Genomic DNA, 24853 nt, shown 5'->3' with positions numbered 1-24853 from the left:
GAGGGTAATTAGTTGTTATTTAGTATAAAATGTTTCATGTCGAGATCAATACATTTTATTGAATTGTCCTAATTATTATTACGTTTATATTGGCTGAAACCGCCTAATCAATTTTGATGAAATTTGATATAGAGGTACAATCACCAGCACCAATATCTGACACAACAAGCGTGCCTAGATATCTGATACGACTTTATTCCTAGGGCCGGAAGGACGTGTCAGATATTTTTGCACGCTCCGCTGTGGCAGATATTAATGCTGGTAACTGTACATGGTATAAAACTCTGGAAGGACATAGGATAGTTTATAATGCGTAAAATTGCATAGTAGGGCAGAAGTACTTATTGTGGACAGTGTACCGTTTATGGCCATTTATTGTTTAAATAAACATAGTTACGTTTGAAATAAATGTATAGTAATAAATCATCACAAACTTTATTCGTTTCAGTATAAACTCACTAAACATATTATTTTAATACTATATAATATTGCTCGCTAATCTTGCTAAGCAGCAGTGCTTGCACTGTTGTGTTTCGGCGTGGAGAGTAAGACAGCCGGTGAAATAACTGGCACTTGAGGTATCCCATCTTAGGCCTCTAGGTTGGCAACGCATCTGCAATACCCCTGGTGTTGCAGATGTTTATGGGTGGTGGTGATCTCTTACCATCAGGAGACCCACTTGCTCGTTTGCCATCCAGTCAAATAAAAAAATAAATAAAAAAAAACTTTTTATATAATAATATGACTTCAAATGTCAACTGGCCAAAAACGGGCTTAAGGAGGCCAAAACCTAGGTACTTCTGCCCTAATTCCCGTAAGATAGCGGAAAACGAATTCTTTACGAACAAACGAAACGAATCAGCTAAGTAAGCAATATATTTCAGAAATATTGTTTTTTTTACGTAGAGTTACTATGCTGAGTTTCATATTAAAGACCTACTTAACAAAAACGTTACAAGTCTGTTTAATTTAAAATTATGTTACTTGATGTTACTATAGTTCAAAAGTATGATTAATAAGTAAATACCTAACCAACAAAAAGTTGTAACACTCCCGACTTTGTCACTTCAAAGTTCAATGTCTCAAAAACGACTAAACCGATTTTAATGAAACATGTCTAAGAACCATTGCTAGAAAACCTGATTTCAAACAAAAAAACCGCATTCAAATCGGTCCACCCGTTTAAGAGCTACAGTGCCACAGATATAGAGGTCAAATTTATAACACCCCTCTTTTGCATCGGGGGTTAAAAATGGCTTGCGGAAATATTCTTACTCCTAACTAAACCATTTCATCACGATTTTAGTCTGAACATTTAGATAATATTCCATGAAATAATATTATATATAGGTAATAAAATTCTGTGCATTCTACGATAAACGAGGCGACATACTTAATCCCACACCAAGTACAGGTTTAGCAACTTCCCGTCCAAGTCATCGCCCTTACAGACCCAAATCCTTGCGCCTGACATCGTGGCGTGAATGACGTATGATTCCTCGTTTTGCACATTCATTGTATAATCATGTCGTCCGTCTGTCGCCCCGTCGCCGACGCCGCGTGATTGATGACCTTTTTTCACCCTCTTCCTACCCCCCCCTTTAACACGCCGGAAGGACGGCCCACACCTGACCTCCAAACACCATTCCCTACCCCATTCAAGAAAGGCCAAATAAATACAACACCATCACGAATGTAATTTTATTACAACTCAGACATATGACAAATATGAATATTTACACGATATGTACATTTTTACACAGCCGTCACCGGCGCAGAAAACTTACGATAACATAGAAAACTACATTTTAATAAATTCATCGTTACAACCCTAGGCCGAAACACCGTTCGATTCAAAATGTATACACGATAAACAAAATTTACTTAGGGCTAACACTAGATATTTTATATCGGACGAGGAACATTCACTTCGTATACGCAGCCGACGGGGCGGGACCGGGCTCTAGTCCCGCGTCGCCGGCGCACTCACGCGCACTCTCGCGCACTCACGCCGTGTCCGGCTCTAGTCTATGGAAACGATGAGCGTGTCCTCCTCGAGGCCGACGCTGGAGGGCTCGCGGTCGCGCGCGCCGCATGGCCGCACTCACATGCGCGAGTGCGAGACCCCGTTGGGCGCCAGCAGCGGCGCCATGGAGCCCGGCGGGGGCTCCAGCGCGAACGCCTCGCTGGGTGCCGCCGAACGCGACGTCACCGCCGTCGACGCATCCGACCGCGACGGACCACCGCCCGCTGGCACTGACAAACTCGCACGCGTCTCCGTCAGTGCCCGAGCCTGCGCTCGCGCATGCGCGCCACCACGCTTCCTGGGAAACACGCTGTTCTCAACATGCAGCGTCGCGTTCACGTCTTTACCGGCAGCGCAAGTGCATGCTTTCAGGAAGCTCTTCTTGAAGTTATCAGATAAGAACGCGTACAAGATCGGATTCATGGCGGAATTGCTGTAGCTGAAGCATGCTGCGACTAGAAACACGGTAACGGTGATGCGGCTGGCACACTCCGTGGGCGTCGAGTAAATCAGCGCTACCTGGAATGCCCAGTACGGTAGCCAACATAGCACATAAACCGCGATCACGGTCAATACGAGCTTTGTTACTTTCCTGTGAGACCGTTTCTTTTCTTTAGACTTATTCTTTGGACCCACTGTTTTGAGTTTACGAATAACGAGGCAGTAGAAGACGAAGATAAGAGTCAAGGGTGCAGCGAAGCCGAGAGCGAATGAGTACAAAGTGAAGGAAGTCTGTCCTTTGTTGAACTCGCGCTCAGGCCATACGATGTTGCAGGACAGTCCATTATCCGTTGCTATGAGCGTCGTGTACATGAAAATAGGTGTCATGACTAGAGCTGAAGCAGTCCAGGCTGCTGCAGAGACTATGCGAGAAACGAAAGGCGTCCTTAATCTTGGAGCTGCTATGGGATGGCACACAGCTATATATCTATCTGCGCTCATAATACATAAGAAAATGCTGCTCGTAAACTGGTTGATACCGGTTGATATCATGTAGGCTTTGCACATAAAGCGGCCAAACGGCCACGCTCGAAGTGACATCGTAGTGATCAAAAAAGGTATCCCGATGAGGAAGCATTCGTCAGCGATTGCGAGGTTCACGATATACATGTTGGTAACAGTTTGCATTTTGGAGTAGCGGAGGACGACGTAGATGACCAAAGTATTTCCGAGCAGGCCGACGATGCACACGAGGGCGTAAAGGACCTGAGTGACGACATAAACGACGGGGATGTTGATATTTGGGCAGTTCTCATAAGTGCCGTTGTAAGTGCCGTTTTCATCGTAGGAATAGTTGGCAGAGCTGTACATTTCAACGTCTTCGAGCTCCATCTTAAGTGCGAGGAAGACTGATGCGAAGCTGAATCAGGAAATTATTACCTGGAAATAAAAAGGATGCAGTTAGTTATGAATAAAATACGCCAGTTTGGAACAACACTGCTGTATGTCTTCCCACAAATTGAAACTTAATCTGCACACGCTATCTCTAAAGAAATTAATCATGAATATTTCAACCAGTGTTTGAAATTGAATACGTTCAAATTAAAACCCCAGCAAAGATTTTTCTTCAATTTAATTAGCTAAAAATGACGTCACTCCTAATGACGCGTTATATTTTGAACATCGACTAATTGTACTAAAACATTTTTATGTAAATGTAACCGCAAAGCTCGTGGTAAATTTCAAATGTAACTCCGCACATGAATTTCGAAAAACTCAGAGGTGCGAGCTGGGGTTTGAACCTACGACCCTCTGTTTGAGAGGCGATGGGTCAAACCACTAGGCCACCACGGCTTGAAAAAAAAATTAATTAAGTATTTGAAGCCGCGTAATTGCTCACTTTGCAAATTTTATTCTCTGAATTGCTTACTGTGTTCTGTTTATAAAGAGTTATTATATTTGCAACCATTGGTTGAAAAAAAAAACTGTTTTTATTGTGAGATAACTTAGTATTTCTAGTGTCATCTTTGTAATTTTTAAAATAGAAATAGAAAAATAGAAATAGAATTTATTTATTTTTTCATCTCTCCTGTTCGGAAAGTTTAATTTTCATGGGTAGATAGCCGGGTGGAAAATTGCGTTTTTATCTCTAGGGTGGAATGATTTTTTTTTTAATTTTTCGATTAGCGACGGAGTCGAAGGTAAGAGTTACGTCAATGACACTTTTTTTTTCACGTTTCGGCATGGCCATCTAAATGCACGTCGTGACCAAGGAGCTTATATACAACGGTGGAGGTTGAACGCCGAACATCCGTTTAAAACAAAAAAAATGATTTTATTACGTCACGAACCCAACTAAAGAAAGAGATGGATGTCATTCGTGAAATGTGGAAGAAAGAGATGGAATATATGAATAAGTAATAAAAGTCAAACTTCTTCGTTCGGCGTTCAACCTCCAGTTTTGTATATAAGCTCCTTGGTCGTGACCAACTCGATTTTTTTTTATACTCGGCCGTGGCAAGTGGCCAGGTCGAAAAGGTTCCGTTGGAGGTTGGACATAAGTAAATTCAATTTACTGAATACTGAAATTCAATTTAATCTTATTCTAATTTTTTTGTACTATTTTACTTTCCTCACAGTCAAAATGAAAAGTAGAGTGTCTAACTCGGGTGAAATTACCCATTTCCCCTCGAACTATTCTTCAAAATATCTCAGGTGAAATGGGTCATTTTCCACCCTTAGTTAAAAAAAATATAGATCGGTCCATCGGATTACAATTTTTTGTCAGTGTCTAGAGGGTTTTGCCGTTGTACGGTAAAAAAATATAGTAAACGGATGAGAGGTAATAGTGAATGGACGATGACAGCTTGTATTCTAATGAATGAGTGATCTAATTTTGTAGTTACTAGATTATTTCAGAAAAAGCTATGTCAAAGTAAACGTCCGAGTACTTGAAACTTTATGCCCATCTGCTAATGACATAAAACTAAAGATGGCAACAATTGGTACAGGCAACGTCAAAAATAAGTGATCACTTTTGTACCTTGTCACTTTCGGTCGTTTCATGAACTCGTATGGCTTTTCAAACATGGCAAGGTACAAAAATGATCACTTCTTTATGACTTTGACTGTACAGCGACAAGCACTTTTACATTTTCTTTACGCATAACGAAAAAAAAGCGTTTAATTAGACTACTATTAATTTAAACCAGTGCAATGTTTCAAAATAAACACATAAAACGAACGCTTGCAATATTTCGGCCTCAAAACTTTTTACTACGCTTCCAGTGTTCTATCTAAAACACAAACAGAGGCGTACTGTGATCGTAACCGCTGTCATAAATCTCACGAACCGTTAATTTCTGCATTCCTCGCGTCCGTCTCAACACTTACTCGTCATAGCACCGGCTGCCTACTTCAAGCTAGCAATATTTAGTATCATTGTGGATTCAGGCAACAGCCATAATTTTAATCCCATCGCGTACATTTTGTACTCAAAAGTTGGGAAACTTATTACCAAAATAGATTCAAACCACTGGTAAATTAGACATGCACTAAAATAGAAAAATATGAAGTTGTAATGTAGTGTGTTTTAATGTTTGTGATTGTGGTAATCCTACTAATAATATTTATAAATGTGAAAGTTTGTGAGTTAGTGAGTTAGTATGTTTGTTACTTCTTTACGCTGAAACGGCTGGACAGATTTGGATGAAATTTAGCAAAAAGTTAGTTTATGACCTGGATTAAAACATAGGATACTCTTTATCCCGATATTCCCACGGGTTAGGGATAAAATCTCCAAATAACAACCGCTTTAAGTCATGAAATTTGGAATCTGGGTAACTGGACATCTGGAATATTACATAGGCTACTTTTATCCCGATGTTCCCACAGGATAGGGATAAAATCTCTAACTAATATTGCTGGACATAGTCATGAAATTTGGCATGGGTGTTTTTATTTAACGTCAACGAAAACCACGATGTAATTTTAGGGAACTCCCACGGGAATTTAATAAAATCCCGGTATGTCAATTCAACTGCTGTATCTAATGATTTACGCGTGCGGAGCCGCGGGTAAACGCTAGTTAATAAATAATATGTGTAGCTTTATTCTGGTTGACATTACAAAGACATTTTCTTATAATATAATTCCCAAAGAATTTACCCAATTAGTACTCTTACTTACGAGTACGTATTATAGTGTTAAAAATAAAGTTGCTTCGAAAAACAATCAAAAACAAAAATCAAGCAAATTAAATCAAAGACTACTTAAAATAAGTAATGACATTAAAGTTATCAACGAAAATACAAACCGAAACATGGATGTACAGAAAAACCCCCGAAAAAGAGACCAGCGCTGGAAATCGATGACGGATGATGGGATGTTTATGTTTGTATTTTCAATGGATTTCACGAGATGACCGTAAAAGTAACACATTTGGAGTTGAAATAAAAAATAAAAAAAGACTCGAAAAACCGTTTTTCATTGAAATTATCAGATTATTACAGTACTAGCTTTTACCCACGGCTTCGCCCGCATGGCATTCGGTTATCGCGCGCCATTCTCTGGGGTACTGTGCATTTTTCCGGCATAAAAAGTAGCTTATGTCACTCTCTGGCCCATAAACTATCTCTATGCCAAAAATCACGTTGATCCGTCGCTCCGTTTCGACGTGAAAGATGGACAAACATACAAACACATTTTCGCATTTAAGTATAATATTAGTATGGATTGCACAGAAATTAATATTAATCTCTAATAATCAATTTTCATTTATTAATGATTTGCATTTTTTCATCACACTTGCTCGTCAATGATGTTATTCTATGCCTGTATACTAAAGGACAATGGCCTCAATTGTTCCCGCGGGAATTATGGATTAACGTGTAGTTTTCCTCCCCAAGGGAGCTATGGCTTTACCTAGTTTTTAAAAGTTAGTAGATACGTCATTTCACACTAAAGTGATTTCAAGTCAGCCACCGTTTTATTAACATCTTTAAAAATTAGCTATAACCTAATTTTACACTATATAAATTTGCGACGCTTCATGAAACTTCGTTATATTTAAATTTTTAAATTTATATCAAATTATTTTGCAATAATCTTAGTTAATATTTTTTTACCATTTTGGAATAATCTGGCCGTAAGACCATTCGAAATTTAAACTAAACACGGTTCTTTATCAGGGGGGGCTACCACGAAATTCAAAAATCGAAGTTCATGTCGTTTTCGTGACGCTAATAATATTATTTAATACGAGTGTGCGGGACGGTACGATACGAACTTAGATTTTCGAATTTTCTAGTAGCCCTCTGTATTGGCGGATAGCCACTATGTATTTTATTCAGTTATTTTCTAGTCTTTCTTTTTCTGAGCTGTAAAGTGTTTGGACAAAAATAATTTAATTTTTTGCATTTTTTTCCTCGCAATGTGATGAAAATCATTGTGTTTCACGGGCCGTAAGGGGATTACAAACTCGAGTCATTAAAAGCCCTCCGCCTCCGGCGTCGGGCTTCTAATAGATTCTCGGTAGTAATCCCCTTCTTACGCCCCTTCAGGCCAAATGTACTATAATTGGTTTAAATATAGTAAGTACGTTAGAAAATAAGATAATTGCATGCATAATACGTCTGGTTAGACATGCCACCCCTTATTAGCACTATAAACCAAATTTCCCTCGTCTAAAGCAAAACAAAACTATTTCATTACAAACAAACATTAGTACACTCTTCAAACAGATCTTATTCTCTGTGTCAACGCCTAATAACCCATATATATTATAAGTACTCACATTGTGTGGGCTACGGCAAACCTCTGGACTGGACAGCCCTGCAACAATGGAAACAGTTTGTTACTCTTTTGTTAGCGTTAAACCCTCCTGTAAGCGATCGCCTAACATTAGCAGCTATTTCTACGCTGGGCTACTAACGACCCTTGGGATTGGTTTAAGTAGAAAAAAAACTACTCCAGTTTTAATTTCAATTTGAAATGACTTTCGTCTCAGGTCAGGTTCTCTCTGGAGATTTTAAGTAAATGTTTTATTTGTAATTGTTATTATAACTAGCTGTAACATGCGGTTTGGCTCGCGCTTGTAATATCTTCACATACGGTTTAATACTTGAAAGTAGGTATCTCCATCGATACTATCGATGATTTCGCCGTTGTCGAAGTTGGAAAAGAGACTATCAGTTAGTCCATTGTTCAGTAGATTCAGTGTGCGGTAGTGTGCGGCGATCAGAACTTAATAATAATAATAATATAAATTTTTAGTCACCATCACAAACCAAAAATTACAATACAAGACAGATAACATTATTAAGTGAAGCAAAATGGACATGAGACTCAGCGAGGTCGCTGGTTTTCAGTCTCCAAGCAAACTTAAAACTAACTTAACTAGTCTCATCATCATCCCAGCCTATATACGTCCCACTGCTGGGCACAGGCCTCCTCTCAGAACAAGAGGGCTTGGGCCATAGTTCCCACGCGGGCCCAGTGCGGATTGGGAACTTCAGACGCACCATTGAATTGCTCCGCAGGTTTGTGCAGGTTTTTCACGATTTTTCCTTCACCGCAAAGCTCGTGGTAAATTTCAAATGTAATTCCGCACATGAATTTCGAAAAACTCAGAGGTGCGAGCCGGGTTTGAACCCACGACCCTCTGCTTGAGAGGCGATAGGTTAAACCACTAGGCCACCACGGCTTCCTCTTCTCCAGTCTACTTAAATTAAATTAAGACAGCAAAAACTTAAACTTTGTTAAACTACCCACAAAAAATAAGTTCATAAACTTGTGAGCAAAAATTCAATCAAAAATATCTGAACGCGCTTCTACTCCGTTAACAATAGAACAATAGAATAGAGTGGTGTTCATATAATTTTGATAAAATTTTTGCTCACATGTTTATGAACTCGACTGTACGGTTATGAAGGGAGTGTGTGCTATTGCAAGAAGGAAGTTTAAATTGACAGGGCAAGGGATTTCAGGAGGGATCAGGTCATATAAGAGGGTAACAAGTTTGGGGCAGTGAAAGAACAAGAAACATTAAAATCATAGAGCCGATCCACTTCACGATATTTCCGATAAAAAATAATTTCAGCCAAATCAAATTGCTATCCTTGATTAAATTCTCCAATCGATATTTTTAATCAAAGCTTTTGTGCAATGAATAGAATTACTACCAAAGCAATTATTTTCCTAATCACGAGAAAGACAGACATTTTCAATGTTATTTTGTCAACACAAACTCGTGTATTTTTAGTGAGGAACAGAAAATCCTTTGTTTATTTTGACGTCCAAGAAAAGTATTTAAGGTAAGAAAGGTCATTAATGATTGAATTTTAAATATTCATGGGGCCTTTTCAATAGTTATTAACAAATGGGTTTTCGAAAACAAATCTATATGTAAAATTAATGTCGAGTAGCCGTGGCTTCGCACGGGTTAAATTATTTTTTTTACGCTATAATTTCAGAAGTTAATTTATGAGATCATTAGGGAACTGTACCTTTTTAGGAACAGAATTTGAACATGCCTTTGTGTTTAGTGCAGCAAAATTGTATGTAAATCGGCTGATTACAACATATATATTTTTTTTAATACTAAACATACTTTTGGCCAACAGACAGAGTTAGGGATAAAAGGTACTTATCCTATTATTGATTCTAAACATCTGATTTGCAATGAATGCAGAATTTTGCGGCAATAGTAAAGGCGTAAATATAGTAGTAAAAATAGTAAATTCAATTCTTATTCTCAAATATATATCGTTGTTTCCGTGCCACAGTATGAGCTTACTGAAAATGCTGTAGTACAGATAAGGTAATTTGAATAATTTGGTATAATAAGTATGTTTTGGTTTGGTATAATTTGGTACTATTAAAATATACTCAGCTCAGCTTACACAGAGTAGGTACCTAATTACTAAGCGCACTGCCTTTTCCACCCTCTTCTTGCACTTCAACATTCTACTCGTAATAAAATTCCTGGAATACATTAATTTCAAATTTTGAAACAAACAAAATATAAACCCTAGTGTCCGCGAGTGTTAAATATTACAATTTCACGAACAAATATCAGAGAAACCCATTTAACATAATTAAAACGTTTCAAGTACATCACACATTTAAAAAATATACTGAGTTTGAATATATATGATAATCTAAACGAAACTTCTCAGGCTCCTTGGATCAAAAGAAATGCCAGAATTTTATGTGAATTCATACAAAATCTCTTGAGGCGACTCATTATTTAAGTGCACACCAAAGGTGTTCAAATACTTCCAATCTCAGACGGCTCTGCTTAAAAAATACACGAGTGAATTCAAAGAGCTAGTGTCTGCCATTTTACTTCTATTTGCTTTAAATGAATTACTCCTTTGAATCTTGCAGTAATAACAGTTTTAGATATCAAAGCTTTGAACAGAAATCACTTACATTTCGTATTGTGCTTGGTATTTACTGAAGGCGATCTTTGATAGAATTAAAGCTTCTACAGGGCTCTTTACGTATCTGACGAAAGCCTTCGCTCACTCAATTAATAAGTATAACTCGATCTTTTGTTCCATTCTTTTTAACACGTTTTTAGGGTTCCGGAGCCAAAATGGAACCCTTATAGTTTCGCCATGTCTGTCTGTCTGTCCGTCCGTCCGCGGCTTTGCTCGGGGACCATCAATGCTAGAAAGCTGTAATTTTGCACGGATATATAAATGTTATGCTGACAAAACGGTACAATAAAAAAGAAAAAAAAAATTTTTTTAAGGGTACCTCCCATAGACGTAAAGTGGGGGTGTTTTTTTTCTCATCCAACCCCATAGTGTGGGATATCGTTGGATAGGTATTTTAAAACCATTAGGGGTCTGCTACAATGATTCAGTGCTTTGTTTGCGAATTATTCAACTTTAAAGTGCAAATTTTCATTAAAATGGAGGGGGGGCTCCTCTAAAATCTAAACCGATGGGTGGAAAAATTTGAAAAACTTTACTTACTTTATTATCGACCACCAAAGGTTGAAAATTATTAAAGTACTAATATTGCTATTAAAAAATGGGGGATTAGTAGTAGAAAAGTGAAGATGTAGGGTTATGACGTGTATTTTTAATGCCAAATCATAATAAAATAAAAAATATTTTTTTCTTCTAAAATATAAAAAAAAAATTGGGATGGGCCGCCTTAATACCTAAGGGTATGAAAAATAGCTTACGTCCTATTTCCAGACCTACCAAATATACAAAAAAAAAACATAAAAATCGGTCAAGCCGTTTCAGAGAAGTTTGGTTACAAACATTGTGACCCGAGTATTTTATATATTTGATTTTTGTGTGAGTACCGAAAAGTTTTTTCCAGGACCTAATGAAAATGTAAGTGGGCAGTATTTTTTATGCTCATTCATTGCACAGTGCACAGTGCTTGTAGAAAATGTATGGTAAAGCTATAATTTTGAAAAAAAAAAGAAACATTATTATATAGCTCGTTAGTTAACTGGTGAGAAAATCGGAGCAAACACTAACGTGGAAGTAGATTTAAAAAGTCTGATAAGTTCAGTCAAACATTCAACCACTCTTACGTTTTAGATATTTTGCTTGGTAGGAAGTCGTTTTAGCCCTTTTAGACCTTTGCCTAGACGGCATTCAACTACTTCGACATTTTAATTTGTTGAAATAAAACTTAGCCATCTTGCTTTGTAGGCAACTTGCTCAAAACTGTTACAAAAGCCTCGTGTGAATTTATGCCATACTTCCCAATTTTACATTACAACAGTCTTCAAAGATGTGCAAAATGCTTAATGGAGATATTCCTTTTTCCCTGTAATAATTTCTCTCTGCCGTCTTAAATTTCTGTCTTCAGATGGTTTATTCAGTATTATTTATGCGGCATGATACGAGATTTATAAATCGGTGTTTTTCTTTTTTTCAATAATGTTATTAGAATGTCTGCTATTCTTGCGTATTCAATGCCATCATAAAAAATATGTCTTCGAAGTCTGGTAAATAAAATTAAAATATACTTTGAACTGAAACAATTACCTATTTTGCTCACCCGCGACCGTATGATATCTACGTTTATGCAAGAAATGTGTGTTCATGCAGTTCCACACTGTAAGAACACACACAAATCAATCAAACCAAATAAACTTTTTAATTTGTCCGTGTAATTCCCCAACTACCCACTTTATTTTTCTCAAACAAACTACCAACAAAAAATTAACAAACTTTAATCGTCACAAAAAAATTGCCTTGAATTTTTATTTATTTACTGTTAAGGCATGTTTTATTACTCTTAACTGTTATTACTCAAATTAGACCCAAGCCCTAGTAAGGGAGAAGATATTAAATTTACTTATTCGTAATTAAAATTATTTAATTTTGTTTTTTACATGCCGTACGTACCGCTATTTGGTGACAAGCGGTTATCGCCGGATTTGTTGTCCAACTTGTCATAATTGATCTCAACCCTCGAGAGAGCGGACATTTTTGTTTCATACAACGTGACAGCGCTGCTCCGTACATTGAGCTTGTCGGATTTTTCATGCGATTTTTCAATCGAGATGTATGCACACTGATCGTAGTTCACGGAATAGTCGATGCTCCAAAACAGATGACGAATCGTAATTAATATTTGCACGCACACATCTAAATCAACTGATTCGGTGGAGGGGCGCGTCATCTTAGCCTAGACAAGCTCTACTATAAATCATATTAATTTGATGTGCTTTTTTTCGTATTTCAGATCAACCGTTGGGGAAGAACATACCTCGAGTGGCGACTATGAACAGGAAGACGAGCTTTACCAGTTCTCCCACTAGACAGACTGATGGATGACATCTCGAGATTGCGGGCTACCGAGTTGTCATTCACTGTAGCGTTCTAAGGGGGATTTGTTCAGCAAGGACTACTGCCGGCTGATGATGATGATGATTCGGACCATGCTCAGTGTAGGATTCCGTACTAATATTACATTTTGATCGACTATTTCACTTTAACTAATATATCTCGGGACTTAATCAAGACCAGTTAATTAAAATTACCTCCTACTACAACCTCGTTAAGGTAATATTTTATATTGGTTTGTAGGAACCCCTCTTTTTTATTTATGTAGTGACGGTGGAAAATACACATTATGCGTATTAATGCGTAATTTCAGATGTCTATCTGTTACGGTTCTTGATGACGGAAAACCAAAGGGACGGACAGTCAAATACACTGTGTAGCGACATTAATAGGTTTCCATTTGCCATCTTTTGGTTATGGGGCCCTAAAATGATGCATTTGCGTAATCTAGTGTAATCTATATCTGTGCCAGAGGCCGTATTGCCTAACGTTTCTGACGCTTGCGATCGCAATCAAATGACAGATTTCGCATACAAAAACTGTCATTTGATTGCGATCGCGAGCATCAGAAACGTTCGGCAATACGGCCTCGGCTTTATTATTCTGCAATCAAAATGATTTAAAAAGTTAAATGAAGTCGTTTTTCTACTTACTGTCAAATGCTATGGCCATTTTACAAAACTTTGTTTATCAGTAGCAAAACCTTGCTTGTTCCCCGTCGCTGTAAGAGGCCAAATATTTCCTACTTCAAAGAGACTTTGGTAATGTACTTAATTGGTCACTTTTACTGTCACTTTAGGTTCCGGAAAATTAATTTCGACGAATAGCGAAGCGAGGTTGAGCGTTAACCCTTTGACCATTATTTTTTTAAAGCAATGAATCGAGAACTTTAACGATACGCACAGCATGAATGATTTTTTTTATGATTTTTGAGAAAGAGAAATGTATATATTATTGCAGGGTTTCCGAATTATGAGACGGCAATATGTTTGCCGCTATCAGCCAAGGGCATTAAGTGACAAGACCGTCATGTCAGTTTGCCGGGGGAACTACGGGTGGCACGACGTATCTAAAATAAATTAATTAAAAACCAATAGATGATAAGAAATAATTAAAACCTTTATTTAACTTAAAACTGAATTCTTTCAAATAAATAACCGGGCAAGAGCATATCGGGCCATGCTTAATTGAATTAAGCTATTGCTCCATATATAAATCAATAACAATTGTAGCCTAACCCACCCTTTCCTTTAATAAACACCAGACACTTAACGGATAGTGGCAAATATATTGCCGTCTTCATTTTTTAAAATTATCAAATAACAGATTTTTTTTCTTTAAACTTTATATCGCCAATCTTGTCTCTGAAAGTAGAGAATTGTGACTATCGGATAAATCCAGCAAACAAAATTTTATTTACAAACATTTTTGTTCAATTGTAAGGAATAGTTAAAAATCTAAGTTCAGGCCTAAGAATCATCATTTAACATGGGTTGGAATAACGTTTATCTGCTATTTTTTTTTTTCGTAAATTGGTACGAGTATGTTCTCTTATGCGAACCAAAAGTTATATTAACTAACAACACGTTCATTGAGAAAAAAATAAAATATGTGAGTCGTATGACGGCAAATATCTTGCCGTTACCCACTAAAGGGTTAAGTACATTGCGATCACAATGCGTGAGTCGAGCGAGTGAACCGAGTGAGCCGTAGCTGGTTTACGAAGCGTCAGAACGTGTAATTAAGTTAACAAATAATTTGGCCCCTACCCGTTATGGTTATGTATGTATGTATGATGGTTATGAAGGGGGAACAAAAAAAAATCTGCTGGTATTTGTTACACGACATATAGTGCACATGTTTTGCAGGACGAAACGATAAATAGACGTTTTTTTTCCAGTTATTGGAATTCGATATAGTTTTTGAATATTTTTCAGAATGGTAGAATTTAATTTCGAAAAACTGAACGTTTACAGCTCACAGAGCTCGATGTATCTCAAGACACTCACACCTTGGTTGCGAAGTCTTAACCCAAGTCGCAACATTTCTATATTTTTTTATTTCCCAACATATTTATTCGGGTCCCTAAATCCCAATCGAATATCTGAATGTGATCGCAGTAAATCGGTTAGCAGGTATCCTTTGGGGAAATTCGGGAAGGAACGGACCAATCACATCGCGCCATTAGAGCGGTCATGATTGACAGACCAATCGCGAGAGGGTATTCAAAAATAGATAACCATTTACCGTGACCGTTTGAAAGATACCCAGTTTACTACAGAAGTACAAGTAGGTTTATTTAATTTGTTATAAAAATATCAACTAACGGTTTATCGCGATGTCGCCGCATTTGACAAACTACCTAATAGTCATTAGTTAGTCATTATTTTCTGCAGCCTTAACTTGTTTTTTTTAGCTTTCACCACATAGATAGCTCTTTACCTACTCTTTTAGCTTGGTATACTAATAATAAAACTAACTGCCCCATTCCGTTCTACATCCTCTGTGAGTAAGTAAGAATGGATGTATAAAATTCTTATTCTACAAAAAAAAAAAAAACAAACAATTGAGGGACGTTGACATGTACCTATACATGTGTTAATTTGGACTTATTAGCAATCAACCTTTGAGGGGAGTAATGTTACAGTTTGTTTACCTAGGATTTAACGTGCGCGTAACCATGGTCTGTAATGTTGCGCGTGCGTCGGTCGGCGCCATAATTGTTTACTCGCGTTAATGGTGTTTTAATCCGCGAATAAAACACTAATGTTTCATCTAGCGTACACCAACATGTTAAATATAGATCTATTTAGTGTCCGTGTGGCGTGTATACACACGTAAATCTCCGCTACACTTCTGCAAAGTTGTATTAAACTTTGACTGGTTTGAGAAGATAATCGTCTACATAGAATGTGACTAGGATATTTCTGGAACCTAAAACCATTCGGCCTGGCAGATGTATTTAAAGTACAGGGTTTTATTTAACTCCAAAAATTACATTTAGGTGTTCATTTACTTTGAGCGAAGGACACCTTTGCAAAATTACATGCGTACAATCAGAAGTTGAGATTTCGGGATTATATCTTGATCCTGTGGGAATATCAGAAGTATCCCTTTATAATCGAAACACAAACATTTTACAATTAAATTTTATGTTTATAGTCAAAATACCACAAACGGGACTTATCACGCTATTATTATACAAGTAATATTTACCTCGACGTTTCGGCAACGTTACAGTTGCCGTGGTCACGAGTAGACTGAAGTGTGGGGTGTCAAGTCTGCCTAGCAGCGCGAGTTCTTCGAACTACCCGCACTTGATCACTAATAGTGCCGGTACTCGTATCACGAACTACCCGCACTTGGTCACTTTTATTAGTCACCCTATCACACCGACACACAACACTAACAACGTCCGATCGTCCCTCCGAACATTCATCCCGACGCCGACACTTATTAATAACAGGATTCCACGAAGATGAAAGCTTATACCCATCGTCCCGGTTGAAATTCTTATGATTTTTTATTTCAACCGCTTCACGTACCATTCTTGAGTAAAAATGACGTTCCGTGGACAGAATTTTGGGATTGTGAGTGCGGGTAGTTCGAAGAACTCGCGCTGCTAGGCAGACTTGACACCCCACACTTCAGTCTACTCGTGACCACGGCAACTGTAACGTTGCCGAAACGTCGAGGTAAATATTACTTGTATAATAATAGCGTGATAAGTCCCGTTTGTGGTATTTTGACTATGAGTGAGAATCACGAAAGTTTAAAACGTTATATAAATTTTATGTTTGTTTTAATCTCAGTAATATTATAAATGCGAAAGTTTGTAAATCTCTTGATGTTACTTCATCACGCCTAAATTTGGATGAAATTTAGTATACCGATAGTTTGAGTCTCGGAGAATATTAGAATATATAATTGCACAGTTCGCGCGGTATAGCGATAACTAGATTACGGACACGGAGTCGCGGGTAACGGTTAGTCTTAAAATACAAAAAAAAACTAATTATTTAAAAGAGTCCCCTTATGCAAGATTCCGAAGATGCAATGGAGGCGTCCCTTCTCTGAAAAGCTAAGAATGTAACGACAACAAAACACTATTTTTATTCGTTATTAAAATATTTTTTCAATAAAAGCGTGCAAACAAACCCCTCGTATAAGATAACACAAACATATTTCATATTGTTCTTGTAATTAATAATCGCGTGCGTGCTACGTGTGTCATTATTCAACTTGTAATTAATAGTTACTTTGTTTGCCCCAGTTATTTCCTAGATCATTTAGCTTTCTATTTTTATGGAAAGACCCGCCCGAGACCTTCCTACACTTACACGTATAATGATAGTGGTCAATTACATTGCGCGCCCTGTAATAGGATCTTTAAGACTAAGTTTGGCTTTGCCAGCCATATTCGGGCACATAATAAACAAGCCTAAAGGTTCGCCTTTGTCGGACACGACATGGAGGACATCATTTTTATGGAGGTAGCTACGGAAAAAATGTTTTTCTACGTGACTTTAACCTTTTAGTCGTAGTAGGTATATTATTTAGTATCGTCAAATAGGCATTGATTATCAGAACTTTCAACTTTATGCCAATAAATAAAAGTTGACACTTTCTTATAGGTATGTCCTACTAAACTTAGTACGCTGGGCTTTAAGAGGTTAAGAAGTGCTTGCAGTTGGGAAGTTTTGTTGGATTTTGTTTGTGTAACTAAGAGATAGTTATTTTTAATGACTGTATCTTTATTTTAAAGATAAATGGTGTTCCTTGGCCTGCTACATCACCGGATTTAAATCACATTGAAAATGTATGGGGTGTTATAACCATGTCCAACCTTGGGATAACTGAGCGAACTCCGGATACGTTAGAAGCCCACTGTGTGAAAATATGGGACAGTATTCGCGGCTCTAATATGTGTTAAAATCTAGTTGCATCGATGTGATTCTTTTTGCAAGCAGTTATCGACAATCATGGTGGTTACACCAGTTATTAAAATAAAATTTATAGTTCTACATTTAAAATAAAATACACCTGCTGCTTATTCATTCTTCTTCTGTCACTCTCATACACTCACAACTCATGCTATCTCTTACACTCTTCATACGTCATGATTACACTACTTTCCACTCATCCTACAAAATAATATAAATATGGTGCGAATATTTACAGGGTATATAATTAATAACCTAAGAATCAATTATACACATAAATTATTTAAGTATTTTATTGAATCAGGCGTCACCTTGCGGAGGTCCATATCAATGAACTAAAATAATTTCCTTGCTCATCCGCGACCTTACGATAGCTAAGCTTATGCAAAATATGCGTGTTCATGCAGTTCCTCCACCTCCACACTGTAAGAACACACACAAATCACACAAACCCATCTATCACCACCACCACACTACACTGACGCGTTTCGAACTCAACCAGAGCTCATCTTCAGAGTGACACAACCGTACACCATGCTACCAGTTGTTAGACTAACGAACCACAACCACCGTTTTAACTTGTCACTGTAACTCCCCAAGTACCCACATACGTTTTATGAAACAAAACAAAACTACCCACAAATTATTAAAAATTTTTAACCGTCCTTCAAAACTACCTTGATTTTTATTTATTTACTGTCAAGGCATGTTTATTAACTACCATTGCTGAAATTAGATCCAAGCCGTAGCAAGGGAGATGAAACTAAATTTACCTGCTCATTAAATAAGACACCATACTGTTGTAACTAATTATCTCCATGCATTCTAAAACATCGAGACGAAACCCCTTGCCACAATAATGTAACACTTCATACGAATCTGAGTCCGATAAAGAATGATTTAGTTCCAACAAATGTTTGGCAAAATTCGACTTATCAGGATGCTCATTCCTATATGCCGAAACATGCTCTTTAAATCTAGCATTAAAACTGCGACCTGTCTGACCAACATATACTTTACTGCAGTCATTACAAGTGAGCTTGTATACACCCGATCTAGTTCCTTTATCTACCTTCTCTTTGTGGTTAGGTACAAAGTTTAGAGTACAAAGAGTTGTTAGTCTTAAAGGCTACCTTAACATTGTTTGATTTTAAAATACCACAAATTCTATCAGACAAACGACCAACGTATGAAATGCTACACCTATATTTGTTAGAAGACTGCGATGGTAACACGGCGTAAAGCATGCTATCCACTATCCAGTATCCGAAGAAGCAGGCACGGTGGTAATCTATTTTTTTTCATACAAAAATACCATTCCGTCCATAAATAATCCTCCTCGCATTAACATTAACTGTATTTTGTTTATTTTAATTTAATTGAAACCAATAAACGACGATGCAAATAATCGATCCTCAAAATATCCGCATCTGATTTTCTAGCACACTGTATTATATAAGCCAAAATATTTATCTTTATTTATGATCCTGTAGGTATCACTTTGTTATGAAAGTAATTATTTTATTATTGTGAACAAAACATTTAATTATGCCTTGATAGTTTTGTTTACTCATGTGAGATAAGTGTGAAAGTTCAATATAATATGACTGTAATCTGATTTTAACTGTCAGTAACACACTACAGTGGATTGATAAGTAAATGTTTAAAACTAGAAAACTTCAATAATTATAATTTATAACGCGTACGAGTCTTATGATAACCCGGTCTCAGGTATAATACTTTCAAATACTATTTTTTTATTGTGGTTCAGCTTCAATACTCTTTCCAGAACCGGAAATGAATACTTAAGCTAATACCTCAATAAAATGTTAAAATGCAACTTTTGGTCAGGTGCTAATTAAATAACTGAAAACCTCACACGACACCCAGAAAATATTTTTTCATTTTATTTTAAGTTAATTTTTTGCGTTTATTTTCGAATACCTTCATTATTTCCTAAAATAATTGTATATTTTACGTAATCAGTAATTCTAATTCATTGCCTGCCTGCATGCCAGATTTAGAAGAAAGCCAAACTGACAGCAAAACGGCCAGTATTAAATTATCTAAGGGGTATAAAACATCCCTAAAACATTTAATTGGCGTATGCATTCGTTATATTTAGACTGGGCACAATTAAAGAAGGATTTAAAAACTCAAACACAACCTGATTTAAAACACAGTGTAATCGATTCTACTCTGGATTCTGAGCAAACTTCTTTCTCGTTTTTAGTTATTTAATTAATATATAGTATAACATTAATAACTGCGTCAATATTTAATGAATAGAGATATAGTTTTAGGAAAAATTTTTTATGTTTTAAACTTTAAAACGTGTATTTTTTTCTGTTGCAACGTTATCCTTTTCTCAGAGTATTTTTTAAATTTACAAAAATTAAAATTAAAATATAATCTTGTAAATAAAAAATAAAAACAATTCTGAAATGTAGGATACGAACTCATGATCATTTACGAATTTATCTAAGCAGCCGATCAACTCAGCTATCGGCACATACTGTTATGAGGATCGTAAAATATCGATCATATCATAATTGAATATACCGGGCATTAAGCTAACCATAACCGTAATAACGTGGACTCAATGTTGTTATACTAATTTGATCTTTATACATTCACAAAGTACTACGCAATTGCAAGTTAAAGTGTCATTAATACTACTGTCGTAATATTATTTTTGTAAACATTCTATTAATTAACCTAAATTGTTAAACTGTTTAACAGCGCCATCTAGTTCATTTCTTGTGAACACCTAACAAAATCGCCACCTCTCGTGTTCATACGATTATAGAACGTAAGTGTTCATCCACTTATGCAGGCCATTGTACACATAAATTTTTTGAAATTCAAATTCAAATATTTTATTCATATACTCGTAACATTGTACACATTAATTGTTTTTTAATATATACAATAGGATATACTAGGACATATAAACTTGTGCCTAAAACTAGGAACTTTGACTTTGAAATAGCAATGGTTTGCTCTTAGTTAATTGGCGTTCCAAAAACAGTATTTGGACTAAAATTAATTATTTAGCAGAGTTTTTTTTTCGTCTTCTATTCTTGTAATAGTTGAAAGAAAAGCAGATTGTGCAACTCGCGTTAATTAATTTATATTGCCCTCGTGTAAAATGGCTACGGAACCCTGTCTTGGGCGTGCCGACACGCTCTTGTTTGTTGTTGTGGAGGTCAAGTGGAAAGGTCAGTGAAGGGCAGTGTGTCATTATAATAAGCTAGCAAAAGTTGTAATTTTACCTGCAAAGACAGCGTTTCATCCCGGTGCACCTCAACTGAAACAACAAAACAAATAATTACATACATATTGATAAATTTGGTATCTTTTCGACTGACATAATCTTTTTTTTCCATTTTTTTTGAGGCTTAAATGCACCTGTGTGACTATGCCAGCCTCATTAAGATGTCCACATTCATCAAAAACTCCTATTGCGATGTCCAGATTATCTGGCCGCAAAGGAGTGCTTGATGAACCTGTAAATTCGTACTGTATCTTCCGATACCGGACAACTCAAAATAATATTCACTGCACCATTGAACAGGTCCAAATCACTCAAATATGTAGCTCTCGCGGATAGACTGAGATAATCTTATAAGTCATAATGTAACGTTTGTCACCTGTGGAACTTTATAGGTTAGGTTAGGTTTGTTTTACAACAATTCTGAAAAATAAATGGTTTCAGAGAAGAAAAGAGATATCAAACATTACATTATGACAAACAATACATTATGACTAACAATTTTCTACCAGTCGATACAGACCCATGTGGGATACTCGTAATTCGGTACAATAAGTTAACCAGATAAATCAATAAACTTGTCTTGTCTTAAACGACAATCAAACCTATTTTAGTTAAAATGCCGCTAAAATTCATTTGTCCTTATCTGTCACTTCGACATTTGTATTTGTTAGAAAGGGACAAAGCATTTGTTAGTTAACATAGGCTTGTTAAGTTTTATGAATAAGGGGGTTAATATCTACATAACCTGCGTAACAGCCTATTTCATGAGAGTATTTCACTCTTGACCGCCTTAAACAATAACAATAATCGGAAAAAAAACCGTCCAAAATATAAATAATAATAGAGGGCAAATAAATTTATCGGGTCTAAAGTTTGTGTATGTGTGTATGTTTGTTACTCCTGCACGCTAAAACAGCGGGACGTATTTACATAAAATTTGGTATGTAGATAGTTGGACATCTGGAATAACACATAGGCTACTTTTTATCCAGATATTCCCACGAAATAGGGATAAAATCTTGAAATAACAACTGTTGGACTTACTGTCATGAAATTTGGGATGGTAGGGTTGTTTTTAATGTAACGTCAATGAAAAACACTATGTAATCTTCGAGGATTCCCACGGGAATTTTGTAATATCCCCGAGTTTTAAGTCAACTGATGTATCTAATGATTTACGCATATATTACTCTAGTTTACGCATAACATTACCGGCAACAGCTAGTAGAAATTAATTTGGAAATAACTTAAGTGAAAACCGCCCACGAAAATAATACTAAAGTACAAACGAAAACGTACTCCAGAGAACGATCCCTCCCGAAAAATGAAGATATACGTTACACTCAACTCTTACTAAGTGGACTTTAATACCTCGTTAACCTTTATAAGCTCAACTTCATAAGGAAGTTTGATATAAGATCGTCCGTTGTTCGGAAAGAAAGATAATTATTTTATAAAAGGTTGTAATAAAAAGTTGTTTAATATTTCATGATAAATTCAGCAGCCGACTTGCACTTGACCGGGTTTTAGGGTTCCGTACCTTAGTCGGCAAAAATGGAACCCTTATAGTACCACGTTGCAGGTGGTAGGACCTTGTGAAAGGTCCGCCCGGATTGCTACCACCATCTTGCTCGCTAATCGTGGCGTGAAGCATCAGTGCTTGCACTGTTGTGTTTCGGCGTGGAGAGTAAGACAGCCGGTGAAATAACTGGCACTTGAGGTATCCCATCTTAGGCCTCTAGGTTGGCAACGCATCTGCAATACCCCTGGTGTTGCAGATGTTTATGGGCGGTGGTGATCTCTTACCATCAGGAGACCCACTTGCTCGTTTGCCATCCAGTCAAATAAAAAAATAAAAAAAATCTTTGTTATCAACGCCCTTTTTCTGAAGAATGCGTACCTAGATGTATCATGTTCAAATTAATATCAATACCCAAGCCTGCTACTTCTAAATCAACGTAACGAAAAGATACAGTCATAAAAACGGGTTTCCATTTTAATGACTGATTTTTCTCTTTTAATTGCTCTGCAAGCTTTTACCTAGTATATACTTATTTTTAACCGACTTAAGAAAGGGGGAGGTTCTATGTTCCAATGTTTGTATTTTTTTTATTGGCTACAATTTGCGTTATCTTACCTACACGCTGAGCTGTGGTGGCCTAGTGGTTTGACCTATCGCTTCTCATGCAGAGGATCGTGGGTTCAAACCCCGGTTAGCACCTCTGAGTTTTTCAAATTTTATGTGCGAAATTACATTTGAAATTTACCACGACTTTAACTGCGAAGGAAAACATGTGAGGAAACCTGCAAAAAACAGCGAAGCAATTCAGTGATGTGTGTGAAGTTCCCAATTCACACTGGGCCCGCGTGAGAACTACAGCCCAAGCCCTCTCATTGAGAGAGGAGCGCGTTAACGCCTAAAAATACATGAAAAACTTTTTTTCTGGTTTCTTTGCGTTTATAATCCTATCTATTGTTATCATCCACAAGTCAATTTTATCATAAAAACCAATAAGAAAAATACAGCGAAAGTGAAAAAAAAAATAACTTTTTGATACAGTTATTTTTAACTGTACTTACTTCTATTCATATGCAACTAGTAAGTTTCAACTAAATCGCGCCAATGGATGGAAGAGCAAATTTTACAAGTTTTGATTACCTATACACACAAAGCCAGCTACTGACATACCCAATAATAAAATATTATAATAGCATTAGTGAACTTCAACACAAAATCGCTAATACCTTGTACTCTGTTATACAATGGGTCTCTAAACAGACGAATCAACGGTTAAAAGCTTGTGCACACTAGCGTTTTTGCCGGCGGTTTCTCGGCGGAGCGGGAACGCGGCGCGCACGCAAATTTCAAATTTAATCAAATTTCAAATCATTTATTCAGTAAATAGGCCGCAATGGGCACTTTTACACGTCATTTTGTAAACTACCAGTGCTTTTGGGAAGACCATCGTTGCCAAGAAGAATGCGCCGCAAGAAACTTGGCAGAAAGTACTTTTTTTTTAATAATTTTTTTACAAAGAAATATCACGGAGGTATCGCAGAGTGCGAGAAGCCGCCGGAAAAAACGCTAGTGTGCACAAGCTCTAAGTTTGTAAACAGATAAAAAATGTACTGACATTAATTAAGTTCGATGGGTAAACGCCATTAAGGCATTAGGTTTGACGGCTGTCGGATTCCATCGGGCTTCATTGGCATTGATTTTACTTCTCGGACAGGCTTTTAAGATCAGTTTACGATCTGTTAGTATATACATTATACACCGTGTTATTTTTAATTTCCGTTACATTAAGGGGACAATCTACAGGTCAAATTAAGTTAATTTCTCTAAGACACTAGTGGCCTAACTCTTGCAATTTAAAAGCTAATTAAGAGTTAAGATAATTAAATATTAGCTGAAAACCAACGTAAAGGTCATAGTCAAAATACCACAAACCAGTAACGTTAAGTTGCGTTTAAAACGTTAAAACGTAAAGGTCCTTAATTTATGTCATTTTTTCAAAGTCCATTACAAATCCGTTTTTATATTCACACATATTTAGCAAAAGAAAGTTAAACATGTTGATATTTTGATGTCTCTTATGTGTCAGGTCAATATCACTTATCAAGCTTGTTCATATTACAATTTAACTAAGTACCTATTAACAATGACTGTGAAGATATTATATGCATGAAAAATTGTTTTTTTTTTCTCGAAAAATATTATTTTTAATCAGACAAAAAGTTAATTATCAGGTCATCATTCATTATTAATAAAAAAAAACATTCATTTCAGACAAATTAGATCCATAATTTGTTAGTAGCAAGGTTGACTTAATTGATGAAC

The 24853-nt window shown here is 36.6% G+C and overlaps 2 protein-coding genes across 2 annotated transcripts in view; both read right to left on the bottom strand.

Annotated features, from left to right (window-relative positions):
• LOC141427943 (somatostatin receptor type 2-like) overlaps window positions 1–21030 on the bottom strand; it is a 73153-nt gene extending 52123 nt beyond the window's left edge. The window contains exons 1-2 of the mRNA XM_074087553.1: window positions 21011–21030; window positions 7761–7798 (exon numbers count right to left, since the gene is read on the bottom strand). The gene's annotated coding sequence lies outside the window, so the exon portion shown is untranslated. The remainder of the gene's footprint in view (window positions 1–7760; window positions 7799–21010) is intronic.
• On the bottom strand, window positions 1688–21045 carry LOC141427942 (somatostatin receptor type 2-like). The gene is made up of 3 exons (XM_074087552.1): window positions 21011–21045; window positions 7761–7798; window positions 1688–3406 (listed from the first exon to the last, which is right to left on the bottom strand). The coding sequence occupies exon 3, from the start codon at window positions 3356–3358 to the stop codon at window positions 2105–2107; it is 1254 nt and encodes a 417-aa protein (XP_073943653.1). The 5' UTR covers window positions 3359–3406; window positions 7761–7798; window positions 21011–21045; the 3' UTR covers window positions 1688–2104.
• Between the last annotated feature and the right edge of the window lie 3808 nt (window positions 21046–24853).

Source organism: Choristoneura fumiferana, chromosome 5 (genome assembly GCF_025370935.1).
Source record: "Choristoneura fumiferana chromosome 5, NRCan_CFum_1, whole genome shotgun sequence".
In the NCBI taxonomy this organism is placed as follows: Eukaryota; Metazoa; Arthropoda; class Insecta; order Lepidoptera; family Tortricidae; genus Choristoneura; species Choristoneura fumiferana.
Note: the sequence above shows the minus strand (reverse complement) of the source record. Positions and strands in the feature narration are given on the sequence as shown.